This window comes from Staurois parvus, unplaced genomic scaffold (genome assembly GCF_062004578.1).
Source record: "Staurois parvus isolate SC_StPar_1 unplaced genomic scaffold, SC_StPar_1.0 ptg000221l, whole genome shotgun sequence".
NCBI lineage: Eukaryota > Metazoa > Chordata > Amphibia > Anura > Ranidae > Staurois > Staurois parvus.
Genome location: NW_028318017.1, coordinates 2,301,250 through 2,326,714, shown reverse-complemented (window position 1 = coordinate 2,326,714; position 25,465 = coordinate 2,301,250). Strand labels below are relative to the sequence as shown.

The 25,465-nt window shown below is 46.8% G+C and overlaps 2 protein-coding genes across 2 annotated transcripts in view; one reads left to right on the top strand and one right to left on the bottom strand.

Annotated features, from left to right (window-relative positions):
• Positions 1 to 25,465, top strand: part of LOC149460759 (uncharacterized) — a 333,674-nt gene that overhangs the window by 74,719 nt on the left and 233,490 nt on the right. The gene's annotated exons all lie outside the window — the stretch shown is intronic.
• LOC149460761 (uncharacterized) overlaps positions 1 to 25,465 on the bottom strand; it is a 172,588-nt gene that overhangs the window by 46,685 nt on the left and 100,438 nt on the right. Inside the window, exon 6 of the mRNA XM_089679203.1 lies at positions 8,503 to 9,345. Within this exon, the coding sequence (XP_089535329.1) occupies positions 8,503 to 9,345 (843 nt within the window). The remainder of the gene's footprint in view (positions 1 to 8,502; positions 9,346 to 25,465) is intronic.

The window sequence follows — 25,465 nt, the reverse complement described above, 5'->3', positions numbered from 1 at the left end:
GCAGGTTGTTGGTGAGTTTGAGTAAGGCAGTTTTGGTGGAGTGTAGGGGACGGAAGCCAGATTGTAGGGGATCAAGGAGGTTGTTGTCAGTGAGGTGGGAGCTTAGGCGATTTTAGGCTAAGTGCTCAAGGAGTTTGGATGAAAATGGCAGCAGGGAGATGGGTCTAAGTTTGTTCAGGTCGGTGGGGTCCAGGGAGGGTTTTTTAAGTATGGGAGTGATGTGCGCGTGCTTCAGAGGGGAGGGGAATGTGCCAGCAGAGAGAGAGAGATTAAAGATGTGAGTGAGGGAGCGTAGGATGGAGGAGGGTGATCATAGGAGTTGTGTGGGGACAGGGTCAAGGGGGCAGGTGGTAAGGCGAGCTTCAGAGAAGACCTTAGTGATCTCTTCAGTGGTAGCAGGGTCGAAGGAGTGGAGTGTTGAGGGGGTTTTAGTGAGAGGAATGTTGGGCGGGGTGGAGGTCTGGACAGTGGCTAGGTCGAAGGAGAGGAGTGTTGAGGGGGTTTTTGTGTGAGGGATGCTAGGTGGGGCGGATGTCTGAGCAGTGGTGACGTCCCTGCAAATTGCATCAATCTTGCTTTGGAAGTGGTTATCAATCTCGTGGGTGGTGAGTGAGGTACTGGGTGGAGGTGGGGGCGGAAAGAGCAGAGAGTTGAAGGTGGAGAAGAGCCGGTGAGGGCTGGAGGAGAGGGAATTCATGAGGGTTACAAAGTAGGCTTGCTTGGCAGCATGGAGGGAGGAAGTGTAGGTGAGGAAGGCAGATTTATATCGGGTGAACGTTTGTTGGGATCTGGTTTTGCGCCATAGTCGCTCTAGAGCGCAACTGTGTCGCTTGAGGTTTTTGGTATGGTCAGTCTGCCAGGGTTGAAGTGGTCGGGGTCTAATGCTTCATGTGGTTAGGGGTGCTAAGAAGTCAAGAGCGGCTGTCAGCGAGTTGTTATAGACAGTAGTGGCCAGGTCAGGGCAGGACAGGGGAAGGATACTGTCATAAAGTTGGTCAGCTGTAGAGTGGAAGGGGCCGGGTTCAGGTTGCATAGGTTTTAGCTGGTAATAGTTTGACGTTTAAAGGTGATGAGGTTGTGGTCAGAGAGGGGAAAAGGGGTGTTTGTGAGGTTGTGGGGGGTGCAGAGATAAGAGAAAACAAGGTCCAGGGTGTTCCCGTCGGAGTGGGTGGAGGACTGTATACACTGTGTGAGTGCAAAAGAAGATGTTAGGTGGAGGAGTTGGAATGTAGTCGGGTTATTGATGTTGGTAGGGATGTTGAAGTCTCCAAGGATGATGGTGGGCAGCTCGGAGAAGAGAAAGAAGGCTAGCGAGGCGGAGAAGTCATCGAGGAAGTGGGATACGGGTCCAGGGGGCCGATAGATTACTGCGATCCTCAGGGGGATTGGAGAGAATAGTCGGATGCAGTGGGCCTCAAAGGAGGAGAAGGATAGAGAGGGGGGTTTGGGAGGACTCGGAAGGTGCTCTGTGGTGACAGGAGCATACCAACCCCACCACCTTTTCGACCGCTGGGTCTGGGTGAGTGGGTGCAGGTGAGACCTCCATAGGAGAGTGCTGCAGGGGAGCTAGAGTCGGTGGTTTGGATCCAGGTTTCGGTGATCACCAGGAGGTTGAGGGAGACAAAGGTCATGGATGGTGGTAAGTTTGTTGCAAACCGAATAGGGTACTAAAGGTTGTCACCATTTCAGCACACACAACTTAAGGTTTGACATGTTGGATATCTATTTACTCGCTGCAACCTCGTCTTTTATATTTTTACAAATCAATTGGTAATTTATTGCTTTTTTCTGCCCTGAAATTAACTTAAGTGTATATTTTACTGAAATTTGGCATTTCCAAGACTTTGTGATAATATTTTGTAACATAAAAAATTGGAACTGCCGCTATTTTATTCTCTAAAGTCTACTTTCAAAAAATCGATATTTTGGGGGTTTTCTGTCATCTTCAGGCTTAAAATAATTTTTTAAACGTGTGCAAAAGGGGCTCTGGGAGTGAAAGGGAGAAAGCCGGACACTCCCCTTTCCTGAGGAGCAGCCAATCGGTTCTCATTACACTGCAAGGTCTTTCCCCTCCCTGATAGTCCCTGGGGGCAGTGCTGGAGACAGGCGGGGGAGGGGAGGAGGAGATAAACAACGCAATGTTACACATATTAAATGTTTTACTCGCTATAAAGCCCCTTTCATTTTTGAAAACCCCGGACATTCCTAAAAGTGCCTCAGATTTATATACATTTTTTGTTAAAAAGGAATGTTTTCTTCCTCCTGAGCAGCAATGTAAGGGGCTCTATGCTCCATACTCCTGACCCCGGCACTCCATCATTGTGTTGGCTGCGTAGTGTAATGATTGCCCATTGGCTGCCTGTGTAGTGTCATCATTGCCCTTTGTAGGCCATGTATGGTCAGGATGGTCCTTGTCTTGTCTATTTATTGTCAGTGCTGTTTGTTTAGAGGACCATATTACTAGAATTTATCTCCACAATGAGGAGAATGTTCCGGCCCCGGAAGTGGGGGAATGTTCTGCCCCTGAAGGGGTTCATCTGGGTTCCCACAGTATATATGTGTGTATCATCATCTGCTGGAGATAAAAGACGTCACAGTGACTATGGAGGAAGAGGATGGACGTGACTATGGAGGAAGAGGACGGACGTGACTATGGGGGAAGAGGACGGACGTGACTATGGGGGAAGAGGACGGACGTGACTACGGAGGAAGAGGACGGACGTGACTACGGAGGAAGAGGACGGACGTGACTACGGAGGAAGAGGACGGACGTGACTACGGAGGAAGAGGACGGAAGTGACTACGGAGGAAGAGGACGGACGTGACTACGGAGGAAGAGGACGGACGTGACTACGGAGGAAGAGGACGGACGTGATTATGGAGGAAAGGACGGACATGACTATGGAGGAAAGGACGGTCGTGACTATGGAGGAAGAGGACGGACGTGACTATGGAGGAAGAGGACGGACATGACTGTGGAGGAAGAGGACGGACGTGCCTATGGAGGAAGAGGACGGACGTGACAGGGGGGTTACTGGGTGTAACTAGAACATAACATCTTATTACCTCCTCTGCTGCCACTTCCAGCAATATCTCTGATCTGCTTCCTCCCAACTCACCTCTCAAAATTTCCTGCCTGTACCTGACATCACTTCCTGTCTGTACCTGACATCAATTCCTGTCTGTTTTCCATGGAGACTTCCTGTCTGGGGAGAAATGAGATCACCATCTTGTGGACTTCAGAGGAACTGCAGCCCCGAGAAACGTCCCCTAATAACTATTGTATCTACCTTACAGAGATACCAGGAAAGTTCAAACAGAACTAAAAAAAGGAAGAAAAAATAATCCTAACTCTTATGCAACCAACTGTTTAAAAAATATATTTTACTACAGATAGAAAAGTCTTAAAGACACAGAACACAAGATAAAAACAAAATACATAATAAAACAGAGACCTCCAAAACAGATCTTTTTGGGTAAAAGAAAATGCAAAAATACATCCTAAAGTATAAAAATATATATCAATCCACTCATAAAGAAGATGTTAGACATAAATGACAAGGATGTAATGGTCACAGAGGAATGGTGGTGGAGATCTCTCAAAGTAAGAACACTTCCTTGAATGGTTCTATAAATAAAGAATGAATCCTGGAGGGAATAAAGCTGTAAAGCAATAAATAATATATAAACTGGGCCATCCACTTCATCCATAAAGACATTGTGATTGAAGATCTTCTAGATCACATAGAAGGAGGACTCATCGATGATTTCATACATTTGTTTGGAAGGATAGAACAATCCTCAGAAGGGAACATGTAGGATGACAGGAAAGGCTCCTGACTGGTGAGATCCTCCAAACATAATGATGACATCCATGAACTGGAGCGAGCTCGTTGGGGTGATAAAGCCAATCTGGAAACACTGTGTAGACGTTCTCCAAGAACTCAGCACACTCCAGGTGTGGAGAAAGTCTCCAGGTGGGATTAGCCTGTCATTTATCATAGGTAGAAATGTCCACACATGGACTTCCACAGGGACCCCCAGACTACATATAGAACCTGTAGTGTCCCCTGTAATTAACTGCTTCCCACCAGGCATATAGAAGAATTACCGCTGAGTGGGATCTCTCCCATCCTGGGTGGACATCATATGAAGTCCTCCAAGTCTAGTGGCTCTGCTGTAATGTAAGAGACCACTGATATTAGGGGGTCCTTCTCCCATTGCCCACCAATGTAAGGGACCACTACATTGACCATTGATATAAGGATGTCCTTCTCCCATTGGTCACCAATGTAAGGGACCACTACACTGACCACTGATATAAGGGGGTCCTTCTCCCATTGGTCACCAATGTAAGGGACAAATACAATGACCACTGATATAAGGGGTCCTTCTCCTAATGGTCACCAATGTAAGGGACCACTACACTGACCACTGATATAAGGGGGTCCTTCTCCCATTGGTCACCAATGTAAGGGGCCACTACACTGACCACTGATATAAGGGGGTCCTTCTCCCATTGGTCACCAAAGTAAGGGACCACTGCACTGACCACTGATATAAGGGGGTCCTTCTCCCATTGATCACCAATGTAAGGGACCACTACACTGATCACTGATATAAGGGGTTCCTTCTCCCATTGGTCACCAATGTAAGGGACCACTACACTGATCACTGATATAAGGGGTCCTTCTCCCATTGGTCACCAATGTAAGGGACAAATACAATGACCACTTGGGATGATCTCTGGGTTTAGTTGTCGGAGAGTAGGGATGACGACAGTTCAAACCAAACTTTGCCTGTTCCGGTCCCGTGTTTTGCAGGAGCCGATCATCACATATAGAAGAGACATTTCTACCACTTCTATATATAACTAGGCGTGTGCATACTAGAGATTTCCATTTAGTTTGGATACATTTGTTCATTGAAGAATTTCATTCAATCCCCTTCGTTATGTTGGCCCAACTCATCTTCAGAATTTGTTTTGTATTTCCAGCATTTGTTTTGTATATTCGTTGGTTCGGGTGGATTTGATAAAGTTGGTGGTTTTTCCAGAATATTGCTGTACATCTCAATCTCTGAAAATGAAACTTTCATACAAAAAACAAATTGAAACCAAATGCACGTTTATATATAACAGCTTCCTGCACTGGGGCCTAAGGAAGCAACGGATACTTGTAACTGCTAAATCCCCAGGAATCAGTGATGTCATTGGGAATCCCTGCCATGTAAGGAAGGGGGTTGGGATAGCAGTGACATCACTGACTACATATGGCCAATGGTCACATTTGGACAATTGTCAGAAGCATCTAGCATTCCTGCTCCATCACTGCTGCTGGTCTCATTCCAGCATCCTGCTTTTGGATGTGATACATTCTACCTGTGTGTCTGTCCAACTGACAGTTGATAGATGTTGCCAGTCTCTGGGTGGAGACTAAACTTGATTTAAACCAGCCAAGCCTGCAGTCCCATGCTTGTTATATTGTGTTTTAAACACATGTTCCAATCTCCCTGTTTGCCAGTTTGGATTCCCTCGCTGATGACCTCGGATCAGATATCTACTACTCTCTAAACTCTGCCTGCCTTTAACTATGGTTCTGACCCCGAGTACCCCAAGTCTTGCCTGCCTTTTACCTGGACTGTCATTGCTCCAATCTGCCTGTCTGCCAACCTCAAGTACCTGTTTGCTGTGCTCAGTTCACGCCTGCCCCAGCATGGTAGCCAGGCACTATAGCATTGTGTATAAGTCCTGGGAGCAACTGAGCTTGCCTTATGGGAAAGGGGGCGGCTTTAGGTAAAGAACACAGAAGCCATCTCTAGTGTGTGACCACCTGTGTTAGGGGTAAGTGTGACATTATCACAAGTCTTTAACAAGAACATGTTTCTGTGAAGATGGACTCTACACAGGATCATGCATTTGCTGAGGAGATATGCAAACTGAGACTTCAAGTCCAGGAACTGTCTGTGCATGTAAACGCACCTCCAGCAGTACTGCAGGAACCAGAGCCCAGGGTTATCCCGCCTGATCATGTTTCTGGTGACTCAGGGTGGAAGGTCCCAGATCCAAGAAGCCAGTTCAGGTTAGGTCTATCCTTTATCTTCTGGGGAAAAGGCTAGAAGATCTCAGGGACTCTGCTTATACTATGAGGACCATGGCCACGTTGTCACCAGCTGCCCCAATAAGCCAAGAAACGGGCCCTTCCCCTGAACTTTTAAACTCTATTTTTAGGGCCCCGTCTAGTGCTCTGCTTAATCTACCCCTGGAAAGCCGTTTGCTTTCAGAAGCATATCTAGCTAAGATGGCCGAGTTCCCAGGGAGTACTAAAACCTTTTCTTTAGTTTCTCGTGGGCTTTAGTGGCCCTCTCTCCATAAGGAATCCTGTTTCTATGTAAGAGCTTGCAAAATCTGTGCTCACTATAAGTCCTCAAAAGTCCAACACTCTGGATTACCCCTTCCTTTGCCTGTCCATAAACACCCTTGGATGCATGTCCAGGCTGACTTGTCCTCAAGTTCTGCTGTCTCTACACCTGCTGATGTGGTCTAGTCTGTCTTTACACCTGCCAGTGTGGTCTAGTCTGTCTTTACACCTGCCAGTGTGGTCTAGTCTGTCTCTACACCTGCCAGTGTGGTCTAGTCTGTCTCTACACCTGCTGATGTGGTCTAGTCTGTCTTTACACCTGCCAGTGTGGTCTAGTCTGTCTCTACACCTGCCAGTGTGGTCTAGTCTGTCTCTACACCAGCCAGTGTGGTCTAGCCTACCTCCGCACCAGTTGTTCTGGTTCAGCCCAGGCCAATTGAGCCTCCTGCTCTTTCATTTTTGGAACTTTCAGTAACCGGGCCTCACCCTACTATAACTATATTTGCTCAAACCTGTCTAAGAAGTTCCATCCAGCTTTTGGATAAACTGCCTCATTCAGCCATTTGGGGCCCACAACTTTTTCTTCAGTCCACTCTGCATCCAGCCTGCGTTACAGCCTGACTGCAGTACCATGTCACCGGCTATCCAACCTGATGTTACAGGTTCTCTGCTGTCCAGTTTGGCTCCATAAACTCTATACCTACTAACGAACCTGACTTTGATGATCCCCTGACCATTGCCCAACATAATGGTTCTTTGCTGAATTCCCAACATGCCTTTAAGGGTCTGTGGGCCCCTCTTCAGAGGGAGGTTAATGTCAGAAGCTTCTAGTGCCCCCAATCCATCACAGCTGATGGTCTCATTACAGCATCCTGGTTTTAGTTATGATGCAGCCAGTCTCTGGGTGGAGACCAAACCTGATTTAAGCCAGCCAAACCTGCAGTCTCATGCTTGTGATACTGTGTGTAATACGTGTTCAAGCTTCCTGTCTGTCTGTCCTGCTCTGCTGTTTGGATTCCTCTGTTCATGACCTTGGATCAGATATCAACTACTCTATGAACTCTGCCTGTCTTTGGACTAGGGATTGAACTCTGATTACTCTGAATATTGCCTGCCTTGTCAATCAAATGTTGCCAAACACAACAGCGCTCAAATCTTGGTGCTTCACAATTCCACACGTTATCTGTCACTTGATGAGGTGCAGCCCTCCACAGATGGGGGAATCTAGGAATTGTCAAAGACAGCACACAAGAGGGTGCATTACCGTAATATCACATTTATTAAAAGATAGATCACAAATGGAATCTCACAAGCCGACCATAAAAACAGACAGAGAGCCAGATCTTCAGTCCCAGACAATGGGGTCCTGTCCCAAATACTTCCCGGTTGGGAAACTGACACATTTCGGGAGATTAACTCACCTTGTACCTGGGCTGTCATTGAACCATTCTGCCTGACACATGCAAGTGCCTGTTGCTGTGCTCAGTTTGCACCTGCTCTGGTGTGGTAGCCAGGCACTATAGCATTGTGTATCAGTCCTGGGGGCACCGAGTACCAGTAGGCCTGCCTGCCTTATGGGAAAGGGGCTGCTATAGGTAAGGACCACAGAAGCCAGATATAGTGTCTGACCACCTGTGTTAGAGGTAAGTGTGACAAGACCTCCAAGTGTTTGTGAAATCTCCCACCACAAAATGTACTCAGCCATTGACAGGGCAGGACTCCATTTTTATTCTTCTCCAGCCATCAATGGCCAACCCGGTCCTACACTTCATCCATGTCTTTGGGGACCTCTGATCTCCTTATGAACTGTTTCTTTCATGATGAAAATCAGCCATGGAGTATATCAGGGTGTGCTTCTTACCCACATGAGAGCTGGGATGTCCAGCAACATTCATCTAAAAGACATTTCCCGCACTCAAGGCACTAATACACCTCCAGGGTTGTGTGGGACCCCTGATGTACAGGAAGACAGGACTTCAGTGAGGAACATTTCCCGCACTCAGGACAGGAATGCGGCTTCTCCCTGGTGCGAGATCTCTGATGTTTGTGATGATTAGACTTCCTTGAAAAACATTTTCCACACTCAAAACAGGAATACAGCTTTTCACCTGTGTGACATTTCTGATTAATTTAAAGACTGGACTTTCTTGAAAAAAAATTTCCTGCATTTAGAAAAGGCAAGTGGCTTGTCCTCTGTGTGGGATTTCTGATGTTTGTTAAGATGAGACATATGTGAAAAACATTTCCCGCACACAGAACAGGAAAACGGCCTTTCCCCAGTATGAGACCTAAGATGTCTTACAAGTTCTGATTTTTCTGCAAAACATTTCCCGCACTCAGAACAAGAATACGGCTTTTCACCCGTGTGCAATCTCTGATGTCTGTAAAAATTAGACTTATCTGAAAAACATTTCCCACACTCAGGACAGGCATACGGCTTCTCACCCGTGTGAGATCTCTGATGTGTGTCAAGTTTTGCCTTTTCTACAAAACATTTCCCGCACTCAGGACAGGTATATGACTTCTCACCTGTGTGCAGTCTTTGATGTCTGTAATAAAAGGATTTGTCTGAAAAACATTTTCCACACTCAGAACAGGAGTAAGGTTTTTCCCCTGTATGAAGCCTTTGATGTGTGACAAGGTGTGATTTTTGTATAAAACATTTCCCACACTCAGGACAGGAATACGGCTTCTCTCCTGTGTGAGATCTTTTATGCACATTCAGTTTGGATTTATAACAGAAACATTTCCCGCACTCAGTACAAGAGAAGCTCTTCCCTGTTGGAAGGCCGGCCCAGTGCCGCACAGTCTGAGGTTCCTCAGGATACGAGGAATCAGATGGTCCATCTACACTGGGTGGTGCCGGATGGACATTGGAGGGAGCCGGGTTTTCTCCTGGACTATACTGTGTGATGTCCTCATCTTCTACTTTCCAGTCTGGAGACAAAGTGAGACAATCCTCAGAGGTTTTCCTCCTCTCCCGGCCATGGACTAAAATACAAAGACAAAGAGGATTACTAGACAGGAGCTGATTGGTTCCCCCAAACCCGGACTCCGCCCACATCAGGTGGGATGAGGAGCTCAGCTCAGGAAAGGGACCAGGGGATTACAGGCTGATATCACCCAGTCCCCGCCCTACTCTGGACCAATCAGTGAGCAGTATGGGTGGAGGAATGGATTTAGTGTTCATGACCCACCTGTGCTGATCTCTGTAGGAGTGTCCTCCTCTATAAATGTCCCCGTTATTCCATCCTCCTCCATAGACTGCTGATCATCCCTCACATACGCCTCTTCTTCTTCTGATTTCACCTCAAATTCTATATCGATTGGATCTCCACTCTAAATCAAGGAAATGAGAGAAAATATCATCTGTAAAATGTAAGGTCACATAAATAAACTCCACACATTGTCTCTATGGGGTTTATTTACAAAAGCGGCTTCACTCAGAATATTGTGCACTTCTGCATGGAAACCAATCAGCTTCCAGGTTTTATTGCTAAAGTTTAATTGAACATGACAGACTCCCCTCTGTCTGACAGCTCTGCTGCCTCCTGCCACTAAATATACTAAGGGACGGTGCCACTCGGTGATGTCACTGACCGGGCATGTTGTATTGGTGACATCATAAGGGATCAAGGCCACCCAGTGATGTCACAGGGTAGTAGCGCTCCTTAGTTTATTTAGAAGTGGGAGGCGCCGGAGCTGTCAGATGGCAGGAGGGGAGCTTTGTTTTTTCTTCCAGTCAGCAATGACAGCGAGTATTGTGATTGGATCATCGATGGATCTACATCAGGGGGATATTTTTCTTTATTTTTGTTTTGTCAAAAATAACTTCCAGTGTTTTTTTAAACTACATTTTTTTTTGGTGAATGAATAGGGGTACTATGTACTCTATACTCATTCACATTGTGGGGGGCTGGGATCTGGGGGCCTCCTTGTTAAAGGTGGCTTCCGGATTTCAATAAGTCCCCCACAACCACTGCCCAGGGTTCTGGGGAAGGAACCCTTGTCACCATCAACATGGTGACAAAGTGTTTTTGGGGGGGCAGAGTGCCCCTGCCCTGAAGCACCCACCTCATGTTGAGGATATGTGGTCTGGTATAGTTCAAGAGGAAGGTGGGCACTCACTAAGGGTCTGGTTTTGATTTTGGAGGGGAACCCACGCCTTTATTTTTATTATTTTAGCATCGGGGTTCCCCTCAAAATCCATACCAGACCTGTCACAGCTGTCAGCGGGGAACTTAGCAACCGTCCGCTCCTTGTTTACTGGTTGTTGGGGACACTGACAGCTGCCCTCTCCTTAACAAAGAGCTATTTACAAGTGTTGTTATGGACACCAGTGGTAAATTACCCGCAGGCTTCACAACTAAAAAAACAGCATGACTTCAGAAAATAGCGCATGGTGTATATTAGTAGTGTTTTAGTGAATGCCAATAAAGTTTTTGAAAAATGCTGTGCAGCATCTTACTACATACTGGGATACGGGAAGATACCGCTTTGTGATTGGAGCCCATAGTCTCTACAAGTCCATGTTCTAGATTCTCCATCCCACCAACCTTGTAATAGTGAGGGATGGTGTGACCTTCCTGTGTGGAATCCCGGGAATACAGAGGACGGGGACATCTCTCTGGTGGGTTCCTGGTATTAGGTGGCTCCATCATATCCTTGTGTCCTTCTGAAAACTCCTCCATCACTCCATACTCCTCATCCTCCTCTTTATACTCTTCTTTAACATCAATATTATCATCCCCGAGGATTCCACTCTGAAAGATATAATAAAACATTCATTGTAACAAACATGCTGTGTATAAATCACAACTACCAATAATTGTCATCATCTACCTGATGATGGTGAGGGATGGTGTGACCTTCCTGTGTGGAATCCCGGGAATACAGAGGACGGGGACATCTCTCTGGTGGGTTCCCATGACTGGATCCATCTGTAGGAAACACACACACTGACTGAATCCATTGTTTCTATGTGTTTATCAGATGATGGGGGATCTAGGTGGATCCTCCGTACTGCTCTCTCCTTTACAATAAAGTCTCCTCTTACCCGGTGATGTGAGGGGCGGCTGATTGTCCATCATGACGTCCTTGTAGAGATCCTTGTGTCCTTCTAAATACTCCCACTCCTCCATGGAGAAATAGACAGTGACACCCTGACACCTTATAGGAACCTGACACACACAATGATACAGTCACCATCCAGACACATCCCTTGTCTGTTACTGGAGAATGTCCCAGAATTCCCGGCACCGCTCACCTCTCCTGTCAGCAGCTCAGTGATCTCTCTGGTGACTTCTAGAATCTTCTTCTTCTTTCTCTCTTCTATCAGGGAGGGAGGTGGAGGCAATGTGATGTCATATGATCTCCAGACTTCACAGGAGGAAAACTCTACATCTGAACACAAATAGTCACATCAAATGATATTCCCAGAATCCTCCTCACCTCTCCATTCAGGTCTCCATTTTATTAAAGCCCCACTTCAGGCTGAGGTATAATTCCCCCCCCCCCACAGGACCCCCACACTACGCAGGGTATAGGCTTGTTGCAGCATTCTGATGTCATTACATACAACGCAGGACCAACAGTCCCACTTTACATGTGAGGATACCAAGGGGACCCACATCCTAAGAGCATCAGAAAACTTCTAGATGGAGGAACATTGGGAGGAGGAGCTGTGAGGTCAGTGGGATGTCATAGGATTCTCTGACTCTGGATGGAGGGACATTGGGAGGAGGAGCTGTGAGATCAGTGTGATGTCATAGGACATATAGACTCTGGATGGAGGGACATTGGGAGGAGCTGTGAGGTCAGTGTGATGTCATAGGATTCTCTGACTCTGGATGGAGGGACATTGGGAGGAGGAGCTGTGAGATCAGTGTGATGTCATAGGACATATAGACTCTGGATGGAGGGACATTTGGATGGGGTGATTTGAGGGGTCCTCTATATGTGGCTCCTGTATAAACCAAATCCTTGTTCCTGGGTGCGTCCTACCTCTCCTAAACTGAAGAGTGAACTTTGACCTTTACCATCCAGAAATCTGTCCGGAATCTGTGGAAGTAAGCTGTCATGTGATCAGGTGACGTGCGGAGGAACGGAGTGTAAATAGCAGACAATTGTCTCCAGAGCCCCTAATGGTGGGGATGGATTTGGCGGCGTGCTGGTGCCAAGTTTCCTCCCTCCAGGGTCACTGCAGGTGTGGAGAAAAGCTGTGTAAGAGGATATGGAGGAGAGATGAGGAGGAGATCCAGGAATCAGGAGAAAGGTCAGGGCAAGCAACAGACGAGCGCATCCAAGAGACCAAGCCGGGGTCACTACACAGAAAATCAATCCAAGGAAACAACAGGCAGGACGAGGAATAGCAAGAAGGAACTGAGAGACAAATGAGAATATTGCTCAGCCAATGGGAGATGATCTCAGCATGACTTCCATCATGAAGGAGATGAGGGGGAGGGGAGGAAGTCACTGAAGGTGACCATAGATCCATGGAAATTCAGCTGGTTCAGCAGGGATCGCTCACATTTCCATCCATGTGTGGCCACTGCCGGATAAAAGCCACTCCCCCAGCAGCTGCAGCCAATAGCTTCAGTACTGATCTGTGTATTTTGAGAGCGGAGGAGTCCCCCCATTGTCAGAATACAAGAGTGCAGCGGGGAGGATTCCCCCATCCACCTCCAATGTGTGGATGGGGGAATCGCTTCAGTTTTTATGGTCATCCCGCTGGCTGAACGATAAAACTGAACCATGTAGGCCAGCTTTGGGGGCAAATATATTATCATCAACTCCTCCCCCTGAAGGGGTTAATCTACGTATTACCTCCTCTGCTGCAGATCCAGGAATGTCACCTTGTACCACATGGAAGTCCTGACTGTCCCTAATATCCCTTCCTGTCTGTACCTGACATCACTTCCGGTCTGTACCTGACATCACTTCCTGTCTGTCTTCCATAGAGACTTCCTGTCTGGATAGAAGTGAGATCCCCACCTTGTGGAGCTCAGAGGAACTGCAGCCCCGAGAAGCGTCTGGTAGTGTGACCCCGGCCTTGTGCTGGGTGTGTATGGACTGTAGATCCTTATAGAGGGGTCACCTCCACTCCCACCAAGGGGGACAGAAATATATTACAGACAGGAAGTCTATATGGAAGACAGGATGTAATGTCAAGGACACAGGAAGTACAGAGGAGACGTTGGTGGAAGTGGCAGCAGAGGAGGTAATAAGATGTTATGTTCTATTTACAACCATTAACCCCCCGTCACGTCCATCCTCTTCCTCCATAGTCACATCCGTCCTCTTCCTCCATAGTCAGTCACGTCCGTCCTCTTCCTCCATGGTCACGTCCATCCTCTTCCTCCATGGTCACGTCCGTCCTCTTCCTCCATGGTCACGTCCGTCCTCTTCCTCCATGGTCACGTCCGTCCTCTTCCTCCATGGTCACGTCCGTCCTCTTCCTCCATGGTCACGTCCGTCCTCTTCCTCCATGGTCACGTCCGTCCCCTTCCTCCATGGTCACGTCCGTCCTCTTCCTCCATGGTCACGTCCGTCCTCTTCCTCCATGGTCACGTCCGTCCTCTTCCTCCATGGTCACGTCCGTCCTCTTCCTCCATGGTCATTTCTGTCCTCTTCCTCCATGGTCACGTCCGTCCTCTTCCTCCATGGTCACGTCCGTCCTCTTCCTCCATGGTCACGTCCGTCCTCTTCCTCCATGGTCACGTCCGTCCTCTTCCTCCATGGTCACGTCCCTCCTCTTCCTCCATGGTCACGTCCCTCCTCTTCCTCCATGGTCACGTCCGTCCTCTTCCTCCATGGTCACGTCCCTCCTCTTCCTCCATGGTCACGTCCGTCCTCTTCCTCCATGGTCACGTCCGTCCCCTTCCTCCATGGTCACGTCCGTCCCCTTCCTCCATGGTCACGTCCGTCCTCTTCCCCCATACGCACGCCCGTCCTCTTCCCCCATACTCACACCCGTCCTCTTCCCCCACAGTCACGTCCGTCCTCTTCCCCCACGGTCACGTCCGTCCTCTTCCTCCATGGTCACCTCCGTCCTCTTCCCCCATACGCACGCCCATCCTCTTCCCCCATACGCACGCCCGTCCTCTTCCCCCATACGCACGCCCGTCCTCTTCCCCCATACTCACGCCCGTCCTCTTCCCCCATACTCACGCCCGTCCTCTTCCCCCATACTCACGCCCGTCCTCTTCCTCCATAGTCACTGTGACGTCTTTTATCTCCAGCAGATGATGATACACACATATATAGTGTGGGAACCCAGATTAACCCCTTCAGGGGCACAACATTCCCCCACTTCCGGGGCCGGAACATTCTCCTCATTGTGGAGATGGGTCACCTTCTCTCCTTAGCCGTCTCCTGTAATGAGGGATGAGATTCAGATTCGGGTTGGACTGACATTTACACTTCCACACCCTTCCCTTGAAGATCCCACCCTCCCCCCACACCTGACTACCTCCTCCATGTACCCCGGCTCCTCTGCCCCTCCTGCAGGCCTGGGACCGGCATGGCGGATGGAGTGGAGGGGGATGAGTTCTCGGATCTCCCCTCCGGTGAGGAACATTTCATGACTTCCAGGCTCAGAGCTGTCCTTCCCCGGTCACTGTGGTCAGGGAAGGAGAGGAGGAATCCCCATCTGTACTGATCACCTTCACTGGGGTCCATAGGTGATGATGGAGGTCTAATAGAGCCCTGGGGTCTCCATAAAGAGGACCTGTCATTTCTCCTGTGATGTCACATAGAGGGTTCCTGACATGGGATGGTCACACCCCGGAGGGGGAGCAATCATTCTGGGGCTGTTATTCCCCACTAACTCTAATCTGATGACCTGTAAAATCGTTTATAGCCATGTCTTTGCAGCATGTTGTGTAGGGAACATAGTCGCCTTTTCATGGGGGGACACAAGTGTCACGGCTGACACCATTTAGTGTGGGGGAGGGGTTGGGTTTATTATGAGCAAAAAATGCTGATTTTACCGCGTGTGAAAAATGTAAAGTCCGTATCCGGGGAAAGGAAATGATGGAGATCTGGGGGCTAATTCACCCCAGAATATGGGGGATCTGCGTTCTGTGCACGTTTCCTGCACCACGTTCTAAACGCACTGCACTTGTAGTCTGTTGTGGGTGTCAGTACAGTGCTGATGACATCACAGACTCAGGGTGTCAGTACAATGCTGATGACACCACAGACGCAGGGTGTCGGTACAATGCTGATGACACCACAGAAGCAGGGTGTCAGTACAATGCTGATGACACCACAGACGCAGGGTGTCAGTACAATGCTGATGACACCACAGACGCAGGGTGTCAGTACAATGCTGATGACACCACAGAAGCAGGGTGTCAGTACAATGCTGATGACACCGCAGACTCAGTGTCAGTACAATGCTGATGACACCGCAGACGCAGGGTGTCGGTACAATGCTGATGACACCGCAGACGCAGGGTGACAGTACAATGCTGATGACACCGCAGACGCACCTAGGGTGTCAGTACAATGCTGATGACACCGCAGACGCAGGGTGACAGTACAATGCTGATGACACCACAGACGCAGGGTGTCAGTACAATGCTGATGACACCACAGACGCAGGGTGTCAGTACAATGCTGATGACACCACAGACGCAGGGTGTCAGTACAATGCTGATGACACCACAGACGCAGGGTGTCAGTACAATGCTGATGACACCACAGACGCAGGGTGTCAGTACAATGCTGATGACACCGCAGACGCAGGGTGACAGTACAATGCTGATGACACCGCAGACGCAGGGTGTCAGTACAATGCTGATGACACCACAGACGCAGGGTGTCAGTACAATGCTGATGACACCACAGACGCAGGGTGTCAGTACAATGCTGATGACACCCCAGACGCAGGTGACAAATGCGGTGCGTTTGCCTGCACTGGATGGCATGGTACAGAAGGGTTTTGTAGAGTAGTACATGCACTTCTGCTGCGCTCCGCCTCACTTTCAGCCCATTCAAAGGAATCCAGTGAAATCGCACTGCAACCGGATATGTGAATCGCACAGGAATGCACAGTGCATTGCGCCATTCATGGTGTCACCCGCCTCTTGATGAACATTTATGACCCGGATCATATGTGAATCACACAGGAACGCACAGCGCATTGCGCCATTCATGGTGTCACCCGCCTCTGGATGAACATTTAACCCTCGCATAACAGAAGCCCCCCAACTCCAAGAGGTAAATGGCAGTTTAGGTGCAGGGGACCAGGAAAAGCTCTTTGATATATCTGATCCTCTGCTCCCCCGGCTGTCAGCACTCTCCTCTACTCCCCTACACTCTGGCAGTGGACTGTCCCTCTTCCTGTCCAGTGAGGGGCTATGGGCTCTGCATTGGTCTTGATGACATCAGAGAACCTGCAACCAACAGAGTATAGGGGAGGAGAGGCTGCATGGACCGGTTGTACAACCCAGAGGAGCCTGCGGGAGGAGAGGATCTGGTGTGTAAAATTGTCCAATATTCTGGTTGTGTTGAGTCATAGGGGGCTATTGTCATGGGGGCTTAGATATGTATGGGGGAGGGGAATGGGGAGTCTGTACGCCTTTTGGGGGGAATTTTGTATTTTATTAGGGAGTGATGATGGAGTTTTACTGTTTGCCTCAATAAATGATGAGACGACACGGCTGTTCTGTGACCATTTATTATGTATAATGTCATGTGAGATCACCGAACGGTTTCTGTCCGGAGTCGTCTATCCAGACAGGATGGGATTTGATTTTCATTATCATTTTTGAACTGTTCGACCCAAGACCATTGTGAAGGAGTTGGAGATGATTGGTCACTTATTCAGCTATTCTTCATCCACCTGTGTGTGCTGTGGCTGCATTAGATGGTCGGTGTACCCTGCTTCTACGGTTGCAAGAAAAAGTATGTGAACCCCTTGGGATTACGTGGAGTTTTGCATAAATTGGGCATAAAATGTGCTCTGAACGTCATCTAAGTCACAACAATAGAAGAACACAGTCTGCTGAACATAATACTACACAAACATTAGATGTTGCCACGGTTTAATTGCACATAACATGTAAACATTCACTGTGCAGGGAGGAAAAAGTATGTGAGACCCTAGCTTAATGACTTCTCCCAGAGCTAATTGGAGCCAGGAGTGAGCCAACCTTGACTCCAATCAGTGTGATGATATTGGATGTGTTGCTGACAGCTGTCCTGCCCTTAAAAAACACACACCTGTTTTGGGTTTACTGGTTCAAGAAGTACTGTCTGATGTGAACCATGCCTCGCAGAAAAGAGCTCTCAGAAGACCTACGATCAAGAATTGTTGACTTGCATGAAGCTGGAAAGGGTTACAAAAGTATCTCCAAAAGCCTTGATGGTCATGTGTCCACGGTAAGACAGACTGTCTACAAATGGAGAAAGTTTAGCACTGTTGCTACTCTCCCTAGGCGTGGTCGTCCTGTAAAAATGACTGCAAGAGCACAGCGCAGAATGCTGCATGAGGTAAAGAAGAATCCCAGAGTGTCAGCTAAAGACCTACAGAAATCTCTGGCACATGCTAACATTTTTGTTGACACATCTACAATAAGGAAAACATTAAACAAGAATGGAGTACATGGGAGGAGACCACGGAGGAAGCCATTGCTGTCCAAAAAGAATATTGCAGCACGTTTGAAGTTTGCAAAAGAGCACCTGGATGTTCCACAGCACTACTGGCAAAATATACTGTGGACAGATGAAACCAAGATTGAGTTGTTTGGGAAGAACACACAACACTATGTGTGGAGAAAAAAAGGCACAGCACACCAACATCAAAACCTCATCCCCACTGTGAAACATGGCGGAGGGAGCATCATGGTTTGGGGCTGCTTTGCTGCCTCAGGGCCTGGACGGATTGTTGTCATTGATGGGAAAATGAATTCCAGAGTTTATCAAGACATTTTGCAGGAAAACGTACGACCATCTGTCCGCCAACTGAAGCTCCGCAGAGGATGGGTGATGCAACAGGACAATGACCCAAAGCATACAAGTAATTCAACAAAACAATGGCTGCAACAGCACAGAATACGCCTTCTGGAGTGGCCCAGTCAGAGTCCTGACCTCAACCCGATTGAAATGCTGTGGCATGACTTTAAGAGAGCGATTCACACCAGACATCCCAAGAATATTGCTACACTGTAACAGTTTTGTGAAGAGGAGCGGTCCAAAATGACTCCAGATCGTTGTGCAGGTCTGATCTGCAACTACAGGAAACGTTTGGTTGAGGTTATTGCTGCCAAAGGAGGGTCAACCAGTTATTAAGTCCAAAGGTTCACATACTTTTTCCTCCCTGCACTGTGAATGTTTACATGTTATGTGCAATTAACCAATTCAATACCGGGCAATTTTCCCCCTTCCTGCCCAGGCCAGTTTTCAGGTTTCAGCGCTCTCACACTTTGAATGACAATTGCGCGGTCATACAACATTGTACCCAAACTAAAATTTTATCATTTTCTTCACATAACTAGAGCTTTCTTTTGGTGGTATTTAATCACCGCTGGGGTTTTTATTTTTTGCTAAATTAACAAAAAAAGACCAAAAATTTTGAAAAAAAACACGTTTTTCTTTGTTTCTGTTATAAAAGTTTACAAATAAATAATTGTTCTTCATAAATTTAATAAATAATAAATTTAATAAATTTAGGCCGAGATGTATTCTAATACATGTCTTTGGTGATAATAACCCAAATTAGGATGTATTATTTAGTTTGTAGGAAAGTTATAGAGTTCACAAACTATGGTATAGATCTGAATATTGATCAATCCTGAAGTACTGACAGCCAATCTAATTTCTTGAGGTCCAAGAATGTCAGAACAGTACAGATATCCCCCAAATGACCCCTTTTTGCAGAGTAGACAGTCCGACGTACTTCATAAGAGGAATGGCGAGTTTTTTGAAGTTGTGTTTTTTTTGTCATAATTTTTCGAAAAATGAAAAAATTAAAAAAATTATTTTCACAATTTTTTTTTTTCACATACTGTCACCAGTGCAGTACAGCGTCATCATATAACTGGCATGGCTGTGAACAGGGACACTGACTGGTGACAGTATGAAAAAAAAAAAATATTTTTTTTTTTTTTTTTTTTTATTACATTTTTTTTTTTTTTTTTTTTTAAGATTTTTTTTTCAGATTTTACTATGACCAAAGTAGTACAATGTTACCATAGTAACATTGTACTACTTTGGGGAAGTGGTCAGTATTTTTTTTTTTTTTTACACAATTTGCTTATAGCAAAGAATTACTTTGCTATAAGCAAGCATTTACCTGAATGAAATCGATTCATTCAGTTTTTTTTTTTTTTGTGCTTAGCTGTGATTTGGCCACAGATAATCACATGACATGTGCATGTGACCTGCTGTGACCATTCACAGCTAGGCACTAGTATACAATGGATGGCATGAATGAAGCCATCCATTGTATACAACTGTCATGTGACCTGCAGTGATTGGTCACAGCAGGTCACATGGTACCAGCAACGGGAGTCCGAGGTACACGGCCGGTGACAGATCGCGCTGCTGCGCCGCTCTGCAGTTGCGCGAACTGAGCATGTGCGGGAGCACGCCAAATGGCGTGCACCCGGAATGCAGAAGCACTTTTGCCGCCGCCAAACGGCCATTGGCCAAGCGGCAAATGGTTAAACCATGGCAACATCTAATGTTTGTGTAGTATTATGTTCAGCAGACTGTGTTCTTCTATTGTTGTGACTTAGATGACGTTCAGAGCACATTTTATGCCCAATTCATGCAAAACTCCACGTTATCCCAAGGGGTTCACATACTTTTTCTTGCAACTGTACTTTATACAGCCCTACTACCATTATGACTCACAGCAACTGCTGTCCACCTACTGTCTCCTCATGTAGCAACTGCTCTCCCCCTACTGTCTCCCCATGCAGCAGCTGCTTTCCCCCTACTGTCTCCCCGTGCAGCAGCTGCTCTCCCCCTACTGTCTCCCCGTGCAGCAACTGCTCTCCCCCCACTGTCTCCCCGTGCAGCAACTGCTCTCCCCCCACTGTCTCCTCGTGCAGCAACTGCTCTCCCCCCACTGTCTCCCCGTGCAGCAACTGCTCTCCCCCCACTGTCTCCCCGTGCAGCAACTGCTCTCCCCCCACTGTCTCCCCGTGCAGCAACTGCTCTCCCCCCACTGTCTCCCCGTGCAGCAACTGCTCTCCCCCCACTGTCTCCCCGTGCAGCAACTGCTCTCCCCCCACTGTCTCCCCGTGCAGCAACTGCTCTCCCCTCACTGTCTCCCCGTGCAGCAACTGCTCTCCCCCCACTGTCTCCCCGTGCAGCAACTGCTCCTCCCCCTACTATCTCCCCATGCAGCAACTGCTCCTCCCCTACTATCTCCCCATGCAGCAACTGTTCTCCTCCCACTATCTCCACGTGCAGCAACTGCTCTCTTCCTACTATCTCCCTGTACAGCAACTGCTCTCCCCCTATTATATCCCTGTGCAGCAACTGCTCTCCCCCTACTATTTCCCCATGCAGCAACTACTCTCCACCTACTATCTCCCCATGCAGTAACTGCCCTCCCCCTACTATCTCCCTGTGCAGCAGCTGCTCTCCCCCCACTGTCTCCCTGTACAGCAAATCCACCTCTCACATGAGGTCTCTATCTTTGTAGTATTTTGATGGAGGTGAATGGACAGCCTGGCTTGTATTTATACTATAGTGATGGGGGAGGTGTAGAGTTTTTATTGCTCACTGTTTACTGTATGGTGATGACGGGCTGCATACGCCCACTTTTCACCAACATGTATATGCTGCACACCCATTAGTTGTAGTTATTTGTTATTCCCTCTAGTGTTCTCCAGAATTGTTACATCGTATCTATGGTTACAAAGACATATTATTTCTAGTGACCTCAATGAGGTATTTTACTACTGCATAGAATAAAATAATATTTATTAGAAAGGAAAACTTGATGAATGATTATACAAATGTTGTTTATACATAGATCTTCTAAGAAACCCAGTCTTGTGCTAATTCCCACTGGAGGCATTCTTACTTTTTACCACTTATATTCCCCTCCTAATATTGTACAACCAATACAGTCCAGATAATCCTCTGTTAATCATCTATAGAGACACCCATATAGATCACATGACCACACCAATGAGGATGGAGGAGGACCGGAGTCACATGACTGAGAGGATACTAAACCTCACCCTGGAGATCATCTACCTGCTGACTGGAGAGGTGAGGAGGATTCTGGGAGGTCACATGACATCACTCTTATCTCTATTAATAAAACACAGACCTGACCGGAGAGGTGAGGAGGATTCTGGGAGTCTAACATGATATTCCTATTGGTTCCTAAATACAGAGATTTCCTCTTCTGAAGTCAGGTGATCATATGACCATCACAGTGCCTCCATGTGACTCCCTAAACCCTGAGAGACACAACATGCAGAAGATTCTAGAAGTCACCAAGAAGATGATGGAGCTGCTGACAGGAGAGGTGAGCGGTGCCGGGAATTCTGGGACATTCTCCAGTAACAGACAAGGGATGTGTCTGGATGGTGACTGTATCATTGTGTGTGTCAGGTTCCTATAAGGTGTCAGGGTGTCACTGTCTATTTCTCCATGGAGGAGTGGGAGTATTTAGAAGGACACAAGGATCTCTACAAGGACGTCATGATGGACAATCAGCCGCCCCTCACATCACCGGGTAAGAGGAGACTTTATTGTAAAGGAGAGAGCAGTACGGAGGATCCACCTAGATCCCCTATCATCTGATAAACACATAGAAACAATGGATTCAGTCAGTGTGTGTGTTTCCTACAGATGGATCCAGTCATGGGAACCCACCAGAGAGATGTCCCCGTCCTCTGTATTCCCGGGATTCCACACAGGAAGGTCACACCATCCCTCACCATCATCAGGTAGATGGATCCAGTAATGGGAACCCACCAGAGAGATGTCCCCGTCCTCTGTATTCCCGGGATTCCACACAGGAAGGTCACACCATCCCTCACCATCATCAGGTAGATGATGACAAATATTGGTAGTTGTGATTTATACACAGCATGTTTGTTACAATGAATGTTTTATTATATCTTTCAGAGTGGAATCCTCGGGGATGATAATATTGATGTTAAAGAAGAGTATAAAGAGGAGTATGGAGTGATGGAGGAGTTTTCAGAAGGACACAAGGATGTGATGGAGCCACCTAATACCAGGAACCCACCAGAGAGATGTCCCCGTCCTCTGTATTCCCGGGATTCCACACAGGAAGGTCACACCATCCCTCACTGTTACAAGGTTGGTGGGATGGAGAATCTAGAACATGGACTCATAGAGATAATGTGTGGATATTTTATGTGACCTTATTTTTTACAGATGATATTTTCTCTCATTTCCTTGATTTAGAGTGGAGATCCAATCGATATAGAATTTGAGGTGAAAGCAGAAGAAGAAGAGGCGTATGTGAGGGATGATCAGCAGTCTATGGAGGAGGATGGAATAACGGGGACATTTATAGAGGAGGACACTCCTACAGAGATCAGCACAGGTGGGTCATGAACACTAAATCCATTCCTCCACCCATACTGCTCACTGATTGGTCCAGAGTAGGGCGGGGACTGGGTGATATCAGCCTGTAATCCCCTGGTCACTTTCCTGAGCTGTGTTCCCCGTCCTGTATTCCTGGATTTCTCTCTGAAATAAGAGTCCTGACCTTACACTGTATAATTTATATTGTACATTACATACTCCTGGCCCCTGCAGCTTTCCACCCTGGAGGACATTTACAGGAAACGCTGTGTACAATGGCTGAGGGTTATCATTAATGATGCCTCTCTCCCTAACCATGGACTGTTCATACTCCTTCCATCGAGCAAACAATACAAGTGTCTCAGAGCTCGTACAAATAGACTGAAAAATAGTTTTTTCCTAATCATTAGACAATATTACATTACTGAATATTTCATCCATTAATGCATTACTCATTGCACCGATTATAGGATTACTGTATATCCCACACTCCGATTTTATTATACTGTTATTTATTGTAAATGGGACATTTATGCACTTCTGGCTGGATACTAACTGCATTTCATTAGCTCTGTACATGTACTTTGCACAATGACAAAGTTGAATCTAATCTAATATACTCTATGTTGTACATTACGCACTCCTGACCCCTGCACTATATACTCTGTTGTACATTACATACTCCTGACCCCTGCACTATATACTCTATGTTGTACATTACATACGCCTGACCCCTGCACTATATACTCTATGTTGTACATTACATACTCCTGACCCCTGCACTATATACTCTATGTTGTACATTACATACTCCTGACCCCTGCACTATATACTCTATGTTGTACATTACATACTCCTGACCCCTGCACTATATACTCTATGTTGTACATTACATACTCCTGACCCCTGCACTATATACTCTATGTTGTACATTACATACTCCTGACCCCTGCACTATATACTCCATGTTGTACATTACATACTCCTGACCCCCTGCACTATATACTCCATGTTGTACATTACATACTCCTGACCCCCTGCACTATATACTCCATGTTGTACATTATATACTCCTGACCCCTGCACTATATACTCTATGTTGTACATTACATACTCCTGACCCCTGCACTATATACTCCATGTTGTACATTACATACTCCTGACCCCTGCACTATATACTCTATGTTGTACATTACATACTCCTGACCCCTGCACTATATACTCTATGTTGTACATTACATACGCCTGACCCCTGCACTATATACTCTATGTTGTACATTACATACTCCTGACCCCTGCACTATATACTCTATGTTGTACATTACATACTCCTGACCCCTGCACTATATACTCCATGTTGTACATTACATACTCCTGACCCCCTGCACTATATACTCCATGTTGTACATTACATACTCCTGACCCCCTGCACTATATACTCCATGTTGTACATTACATACTACTGACCCTTGCGCTACTCTATGTTGTACATTACATACTCCTGACCCCTGCGCTATATACTCTATGTTGTACATTACATACTCCTGACCCCTGCACTATATACTCTATGTTGTACATTACATACTCCTGACCCCTGCACTATATACTCTATGTTGTACATTACATATTCCTGACCCCTGCACTATATACTCTATGTTGTACATTACATACTCCTGACCCCTGCACTATATACTCTATGTTGTACATTACATACTCCTGACCCCTGCACTATATACTCTATGTTGTACATTACATATTCCTGACCCCTGCACTATATACTCTATGTTGTACATTACATACTCCTGACCCCTGCACTATATACTCTATGTTGTACATTACATACTCCTGACCCCTGCACTATATACTCTATGTTTTACATTACACACTCCTGACCCCTGCACTATATACTCTGTGTTGTACATTACACACTCCTGACCCCTGCCCTATATATTCTGTGTTGTACATTACATCATTCTGATACTATACAGTCCTAACTGTTGTTTCCTATACAATAAGTTGTACATTACATTGGCCTTACTTATTTTGCTCCCATTTCCTCCCAGCTGGACATTTTTTATCGGACGATGTGATTGGAGCACAGACTTTTACATGGTGATAATGATTAGAGATGAGCGAATCGAACATGACGAAGTGGAATTCGTTTCGAAGATTAGGAAAAATTTGATTCGCGACGAATCCGAAAATTAGCAAACTTCGGATGCACGAATCGAATTTTTCCAAAAATGGCGGCGACATGTGTGGCGACGGAGCGGGGATCTCTGGGAAGGCGCGCAGACAAGGCGCACTGACCCATAATGCATTCATTCATGACATGTGATCGCATTAGCCAATCAGCAGCCAGCCAGCCAGCACTGTGTAATGGTGGAGCTATAAATCGCGGCCATCTTAGAATTCTCCATTAGCCTCCAGTCATTCAAGAGAGACAGACCTGTGTGTATTAGGGACAGAGTTAGGGCCACAGAGACTTTAGGGCCACAGAATCGTTACTCAGGGACACAGAATCGTTACTCAGGGACACAGAATCGTTACTCAGGGACACAGAATCGTTACTC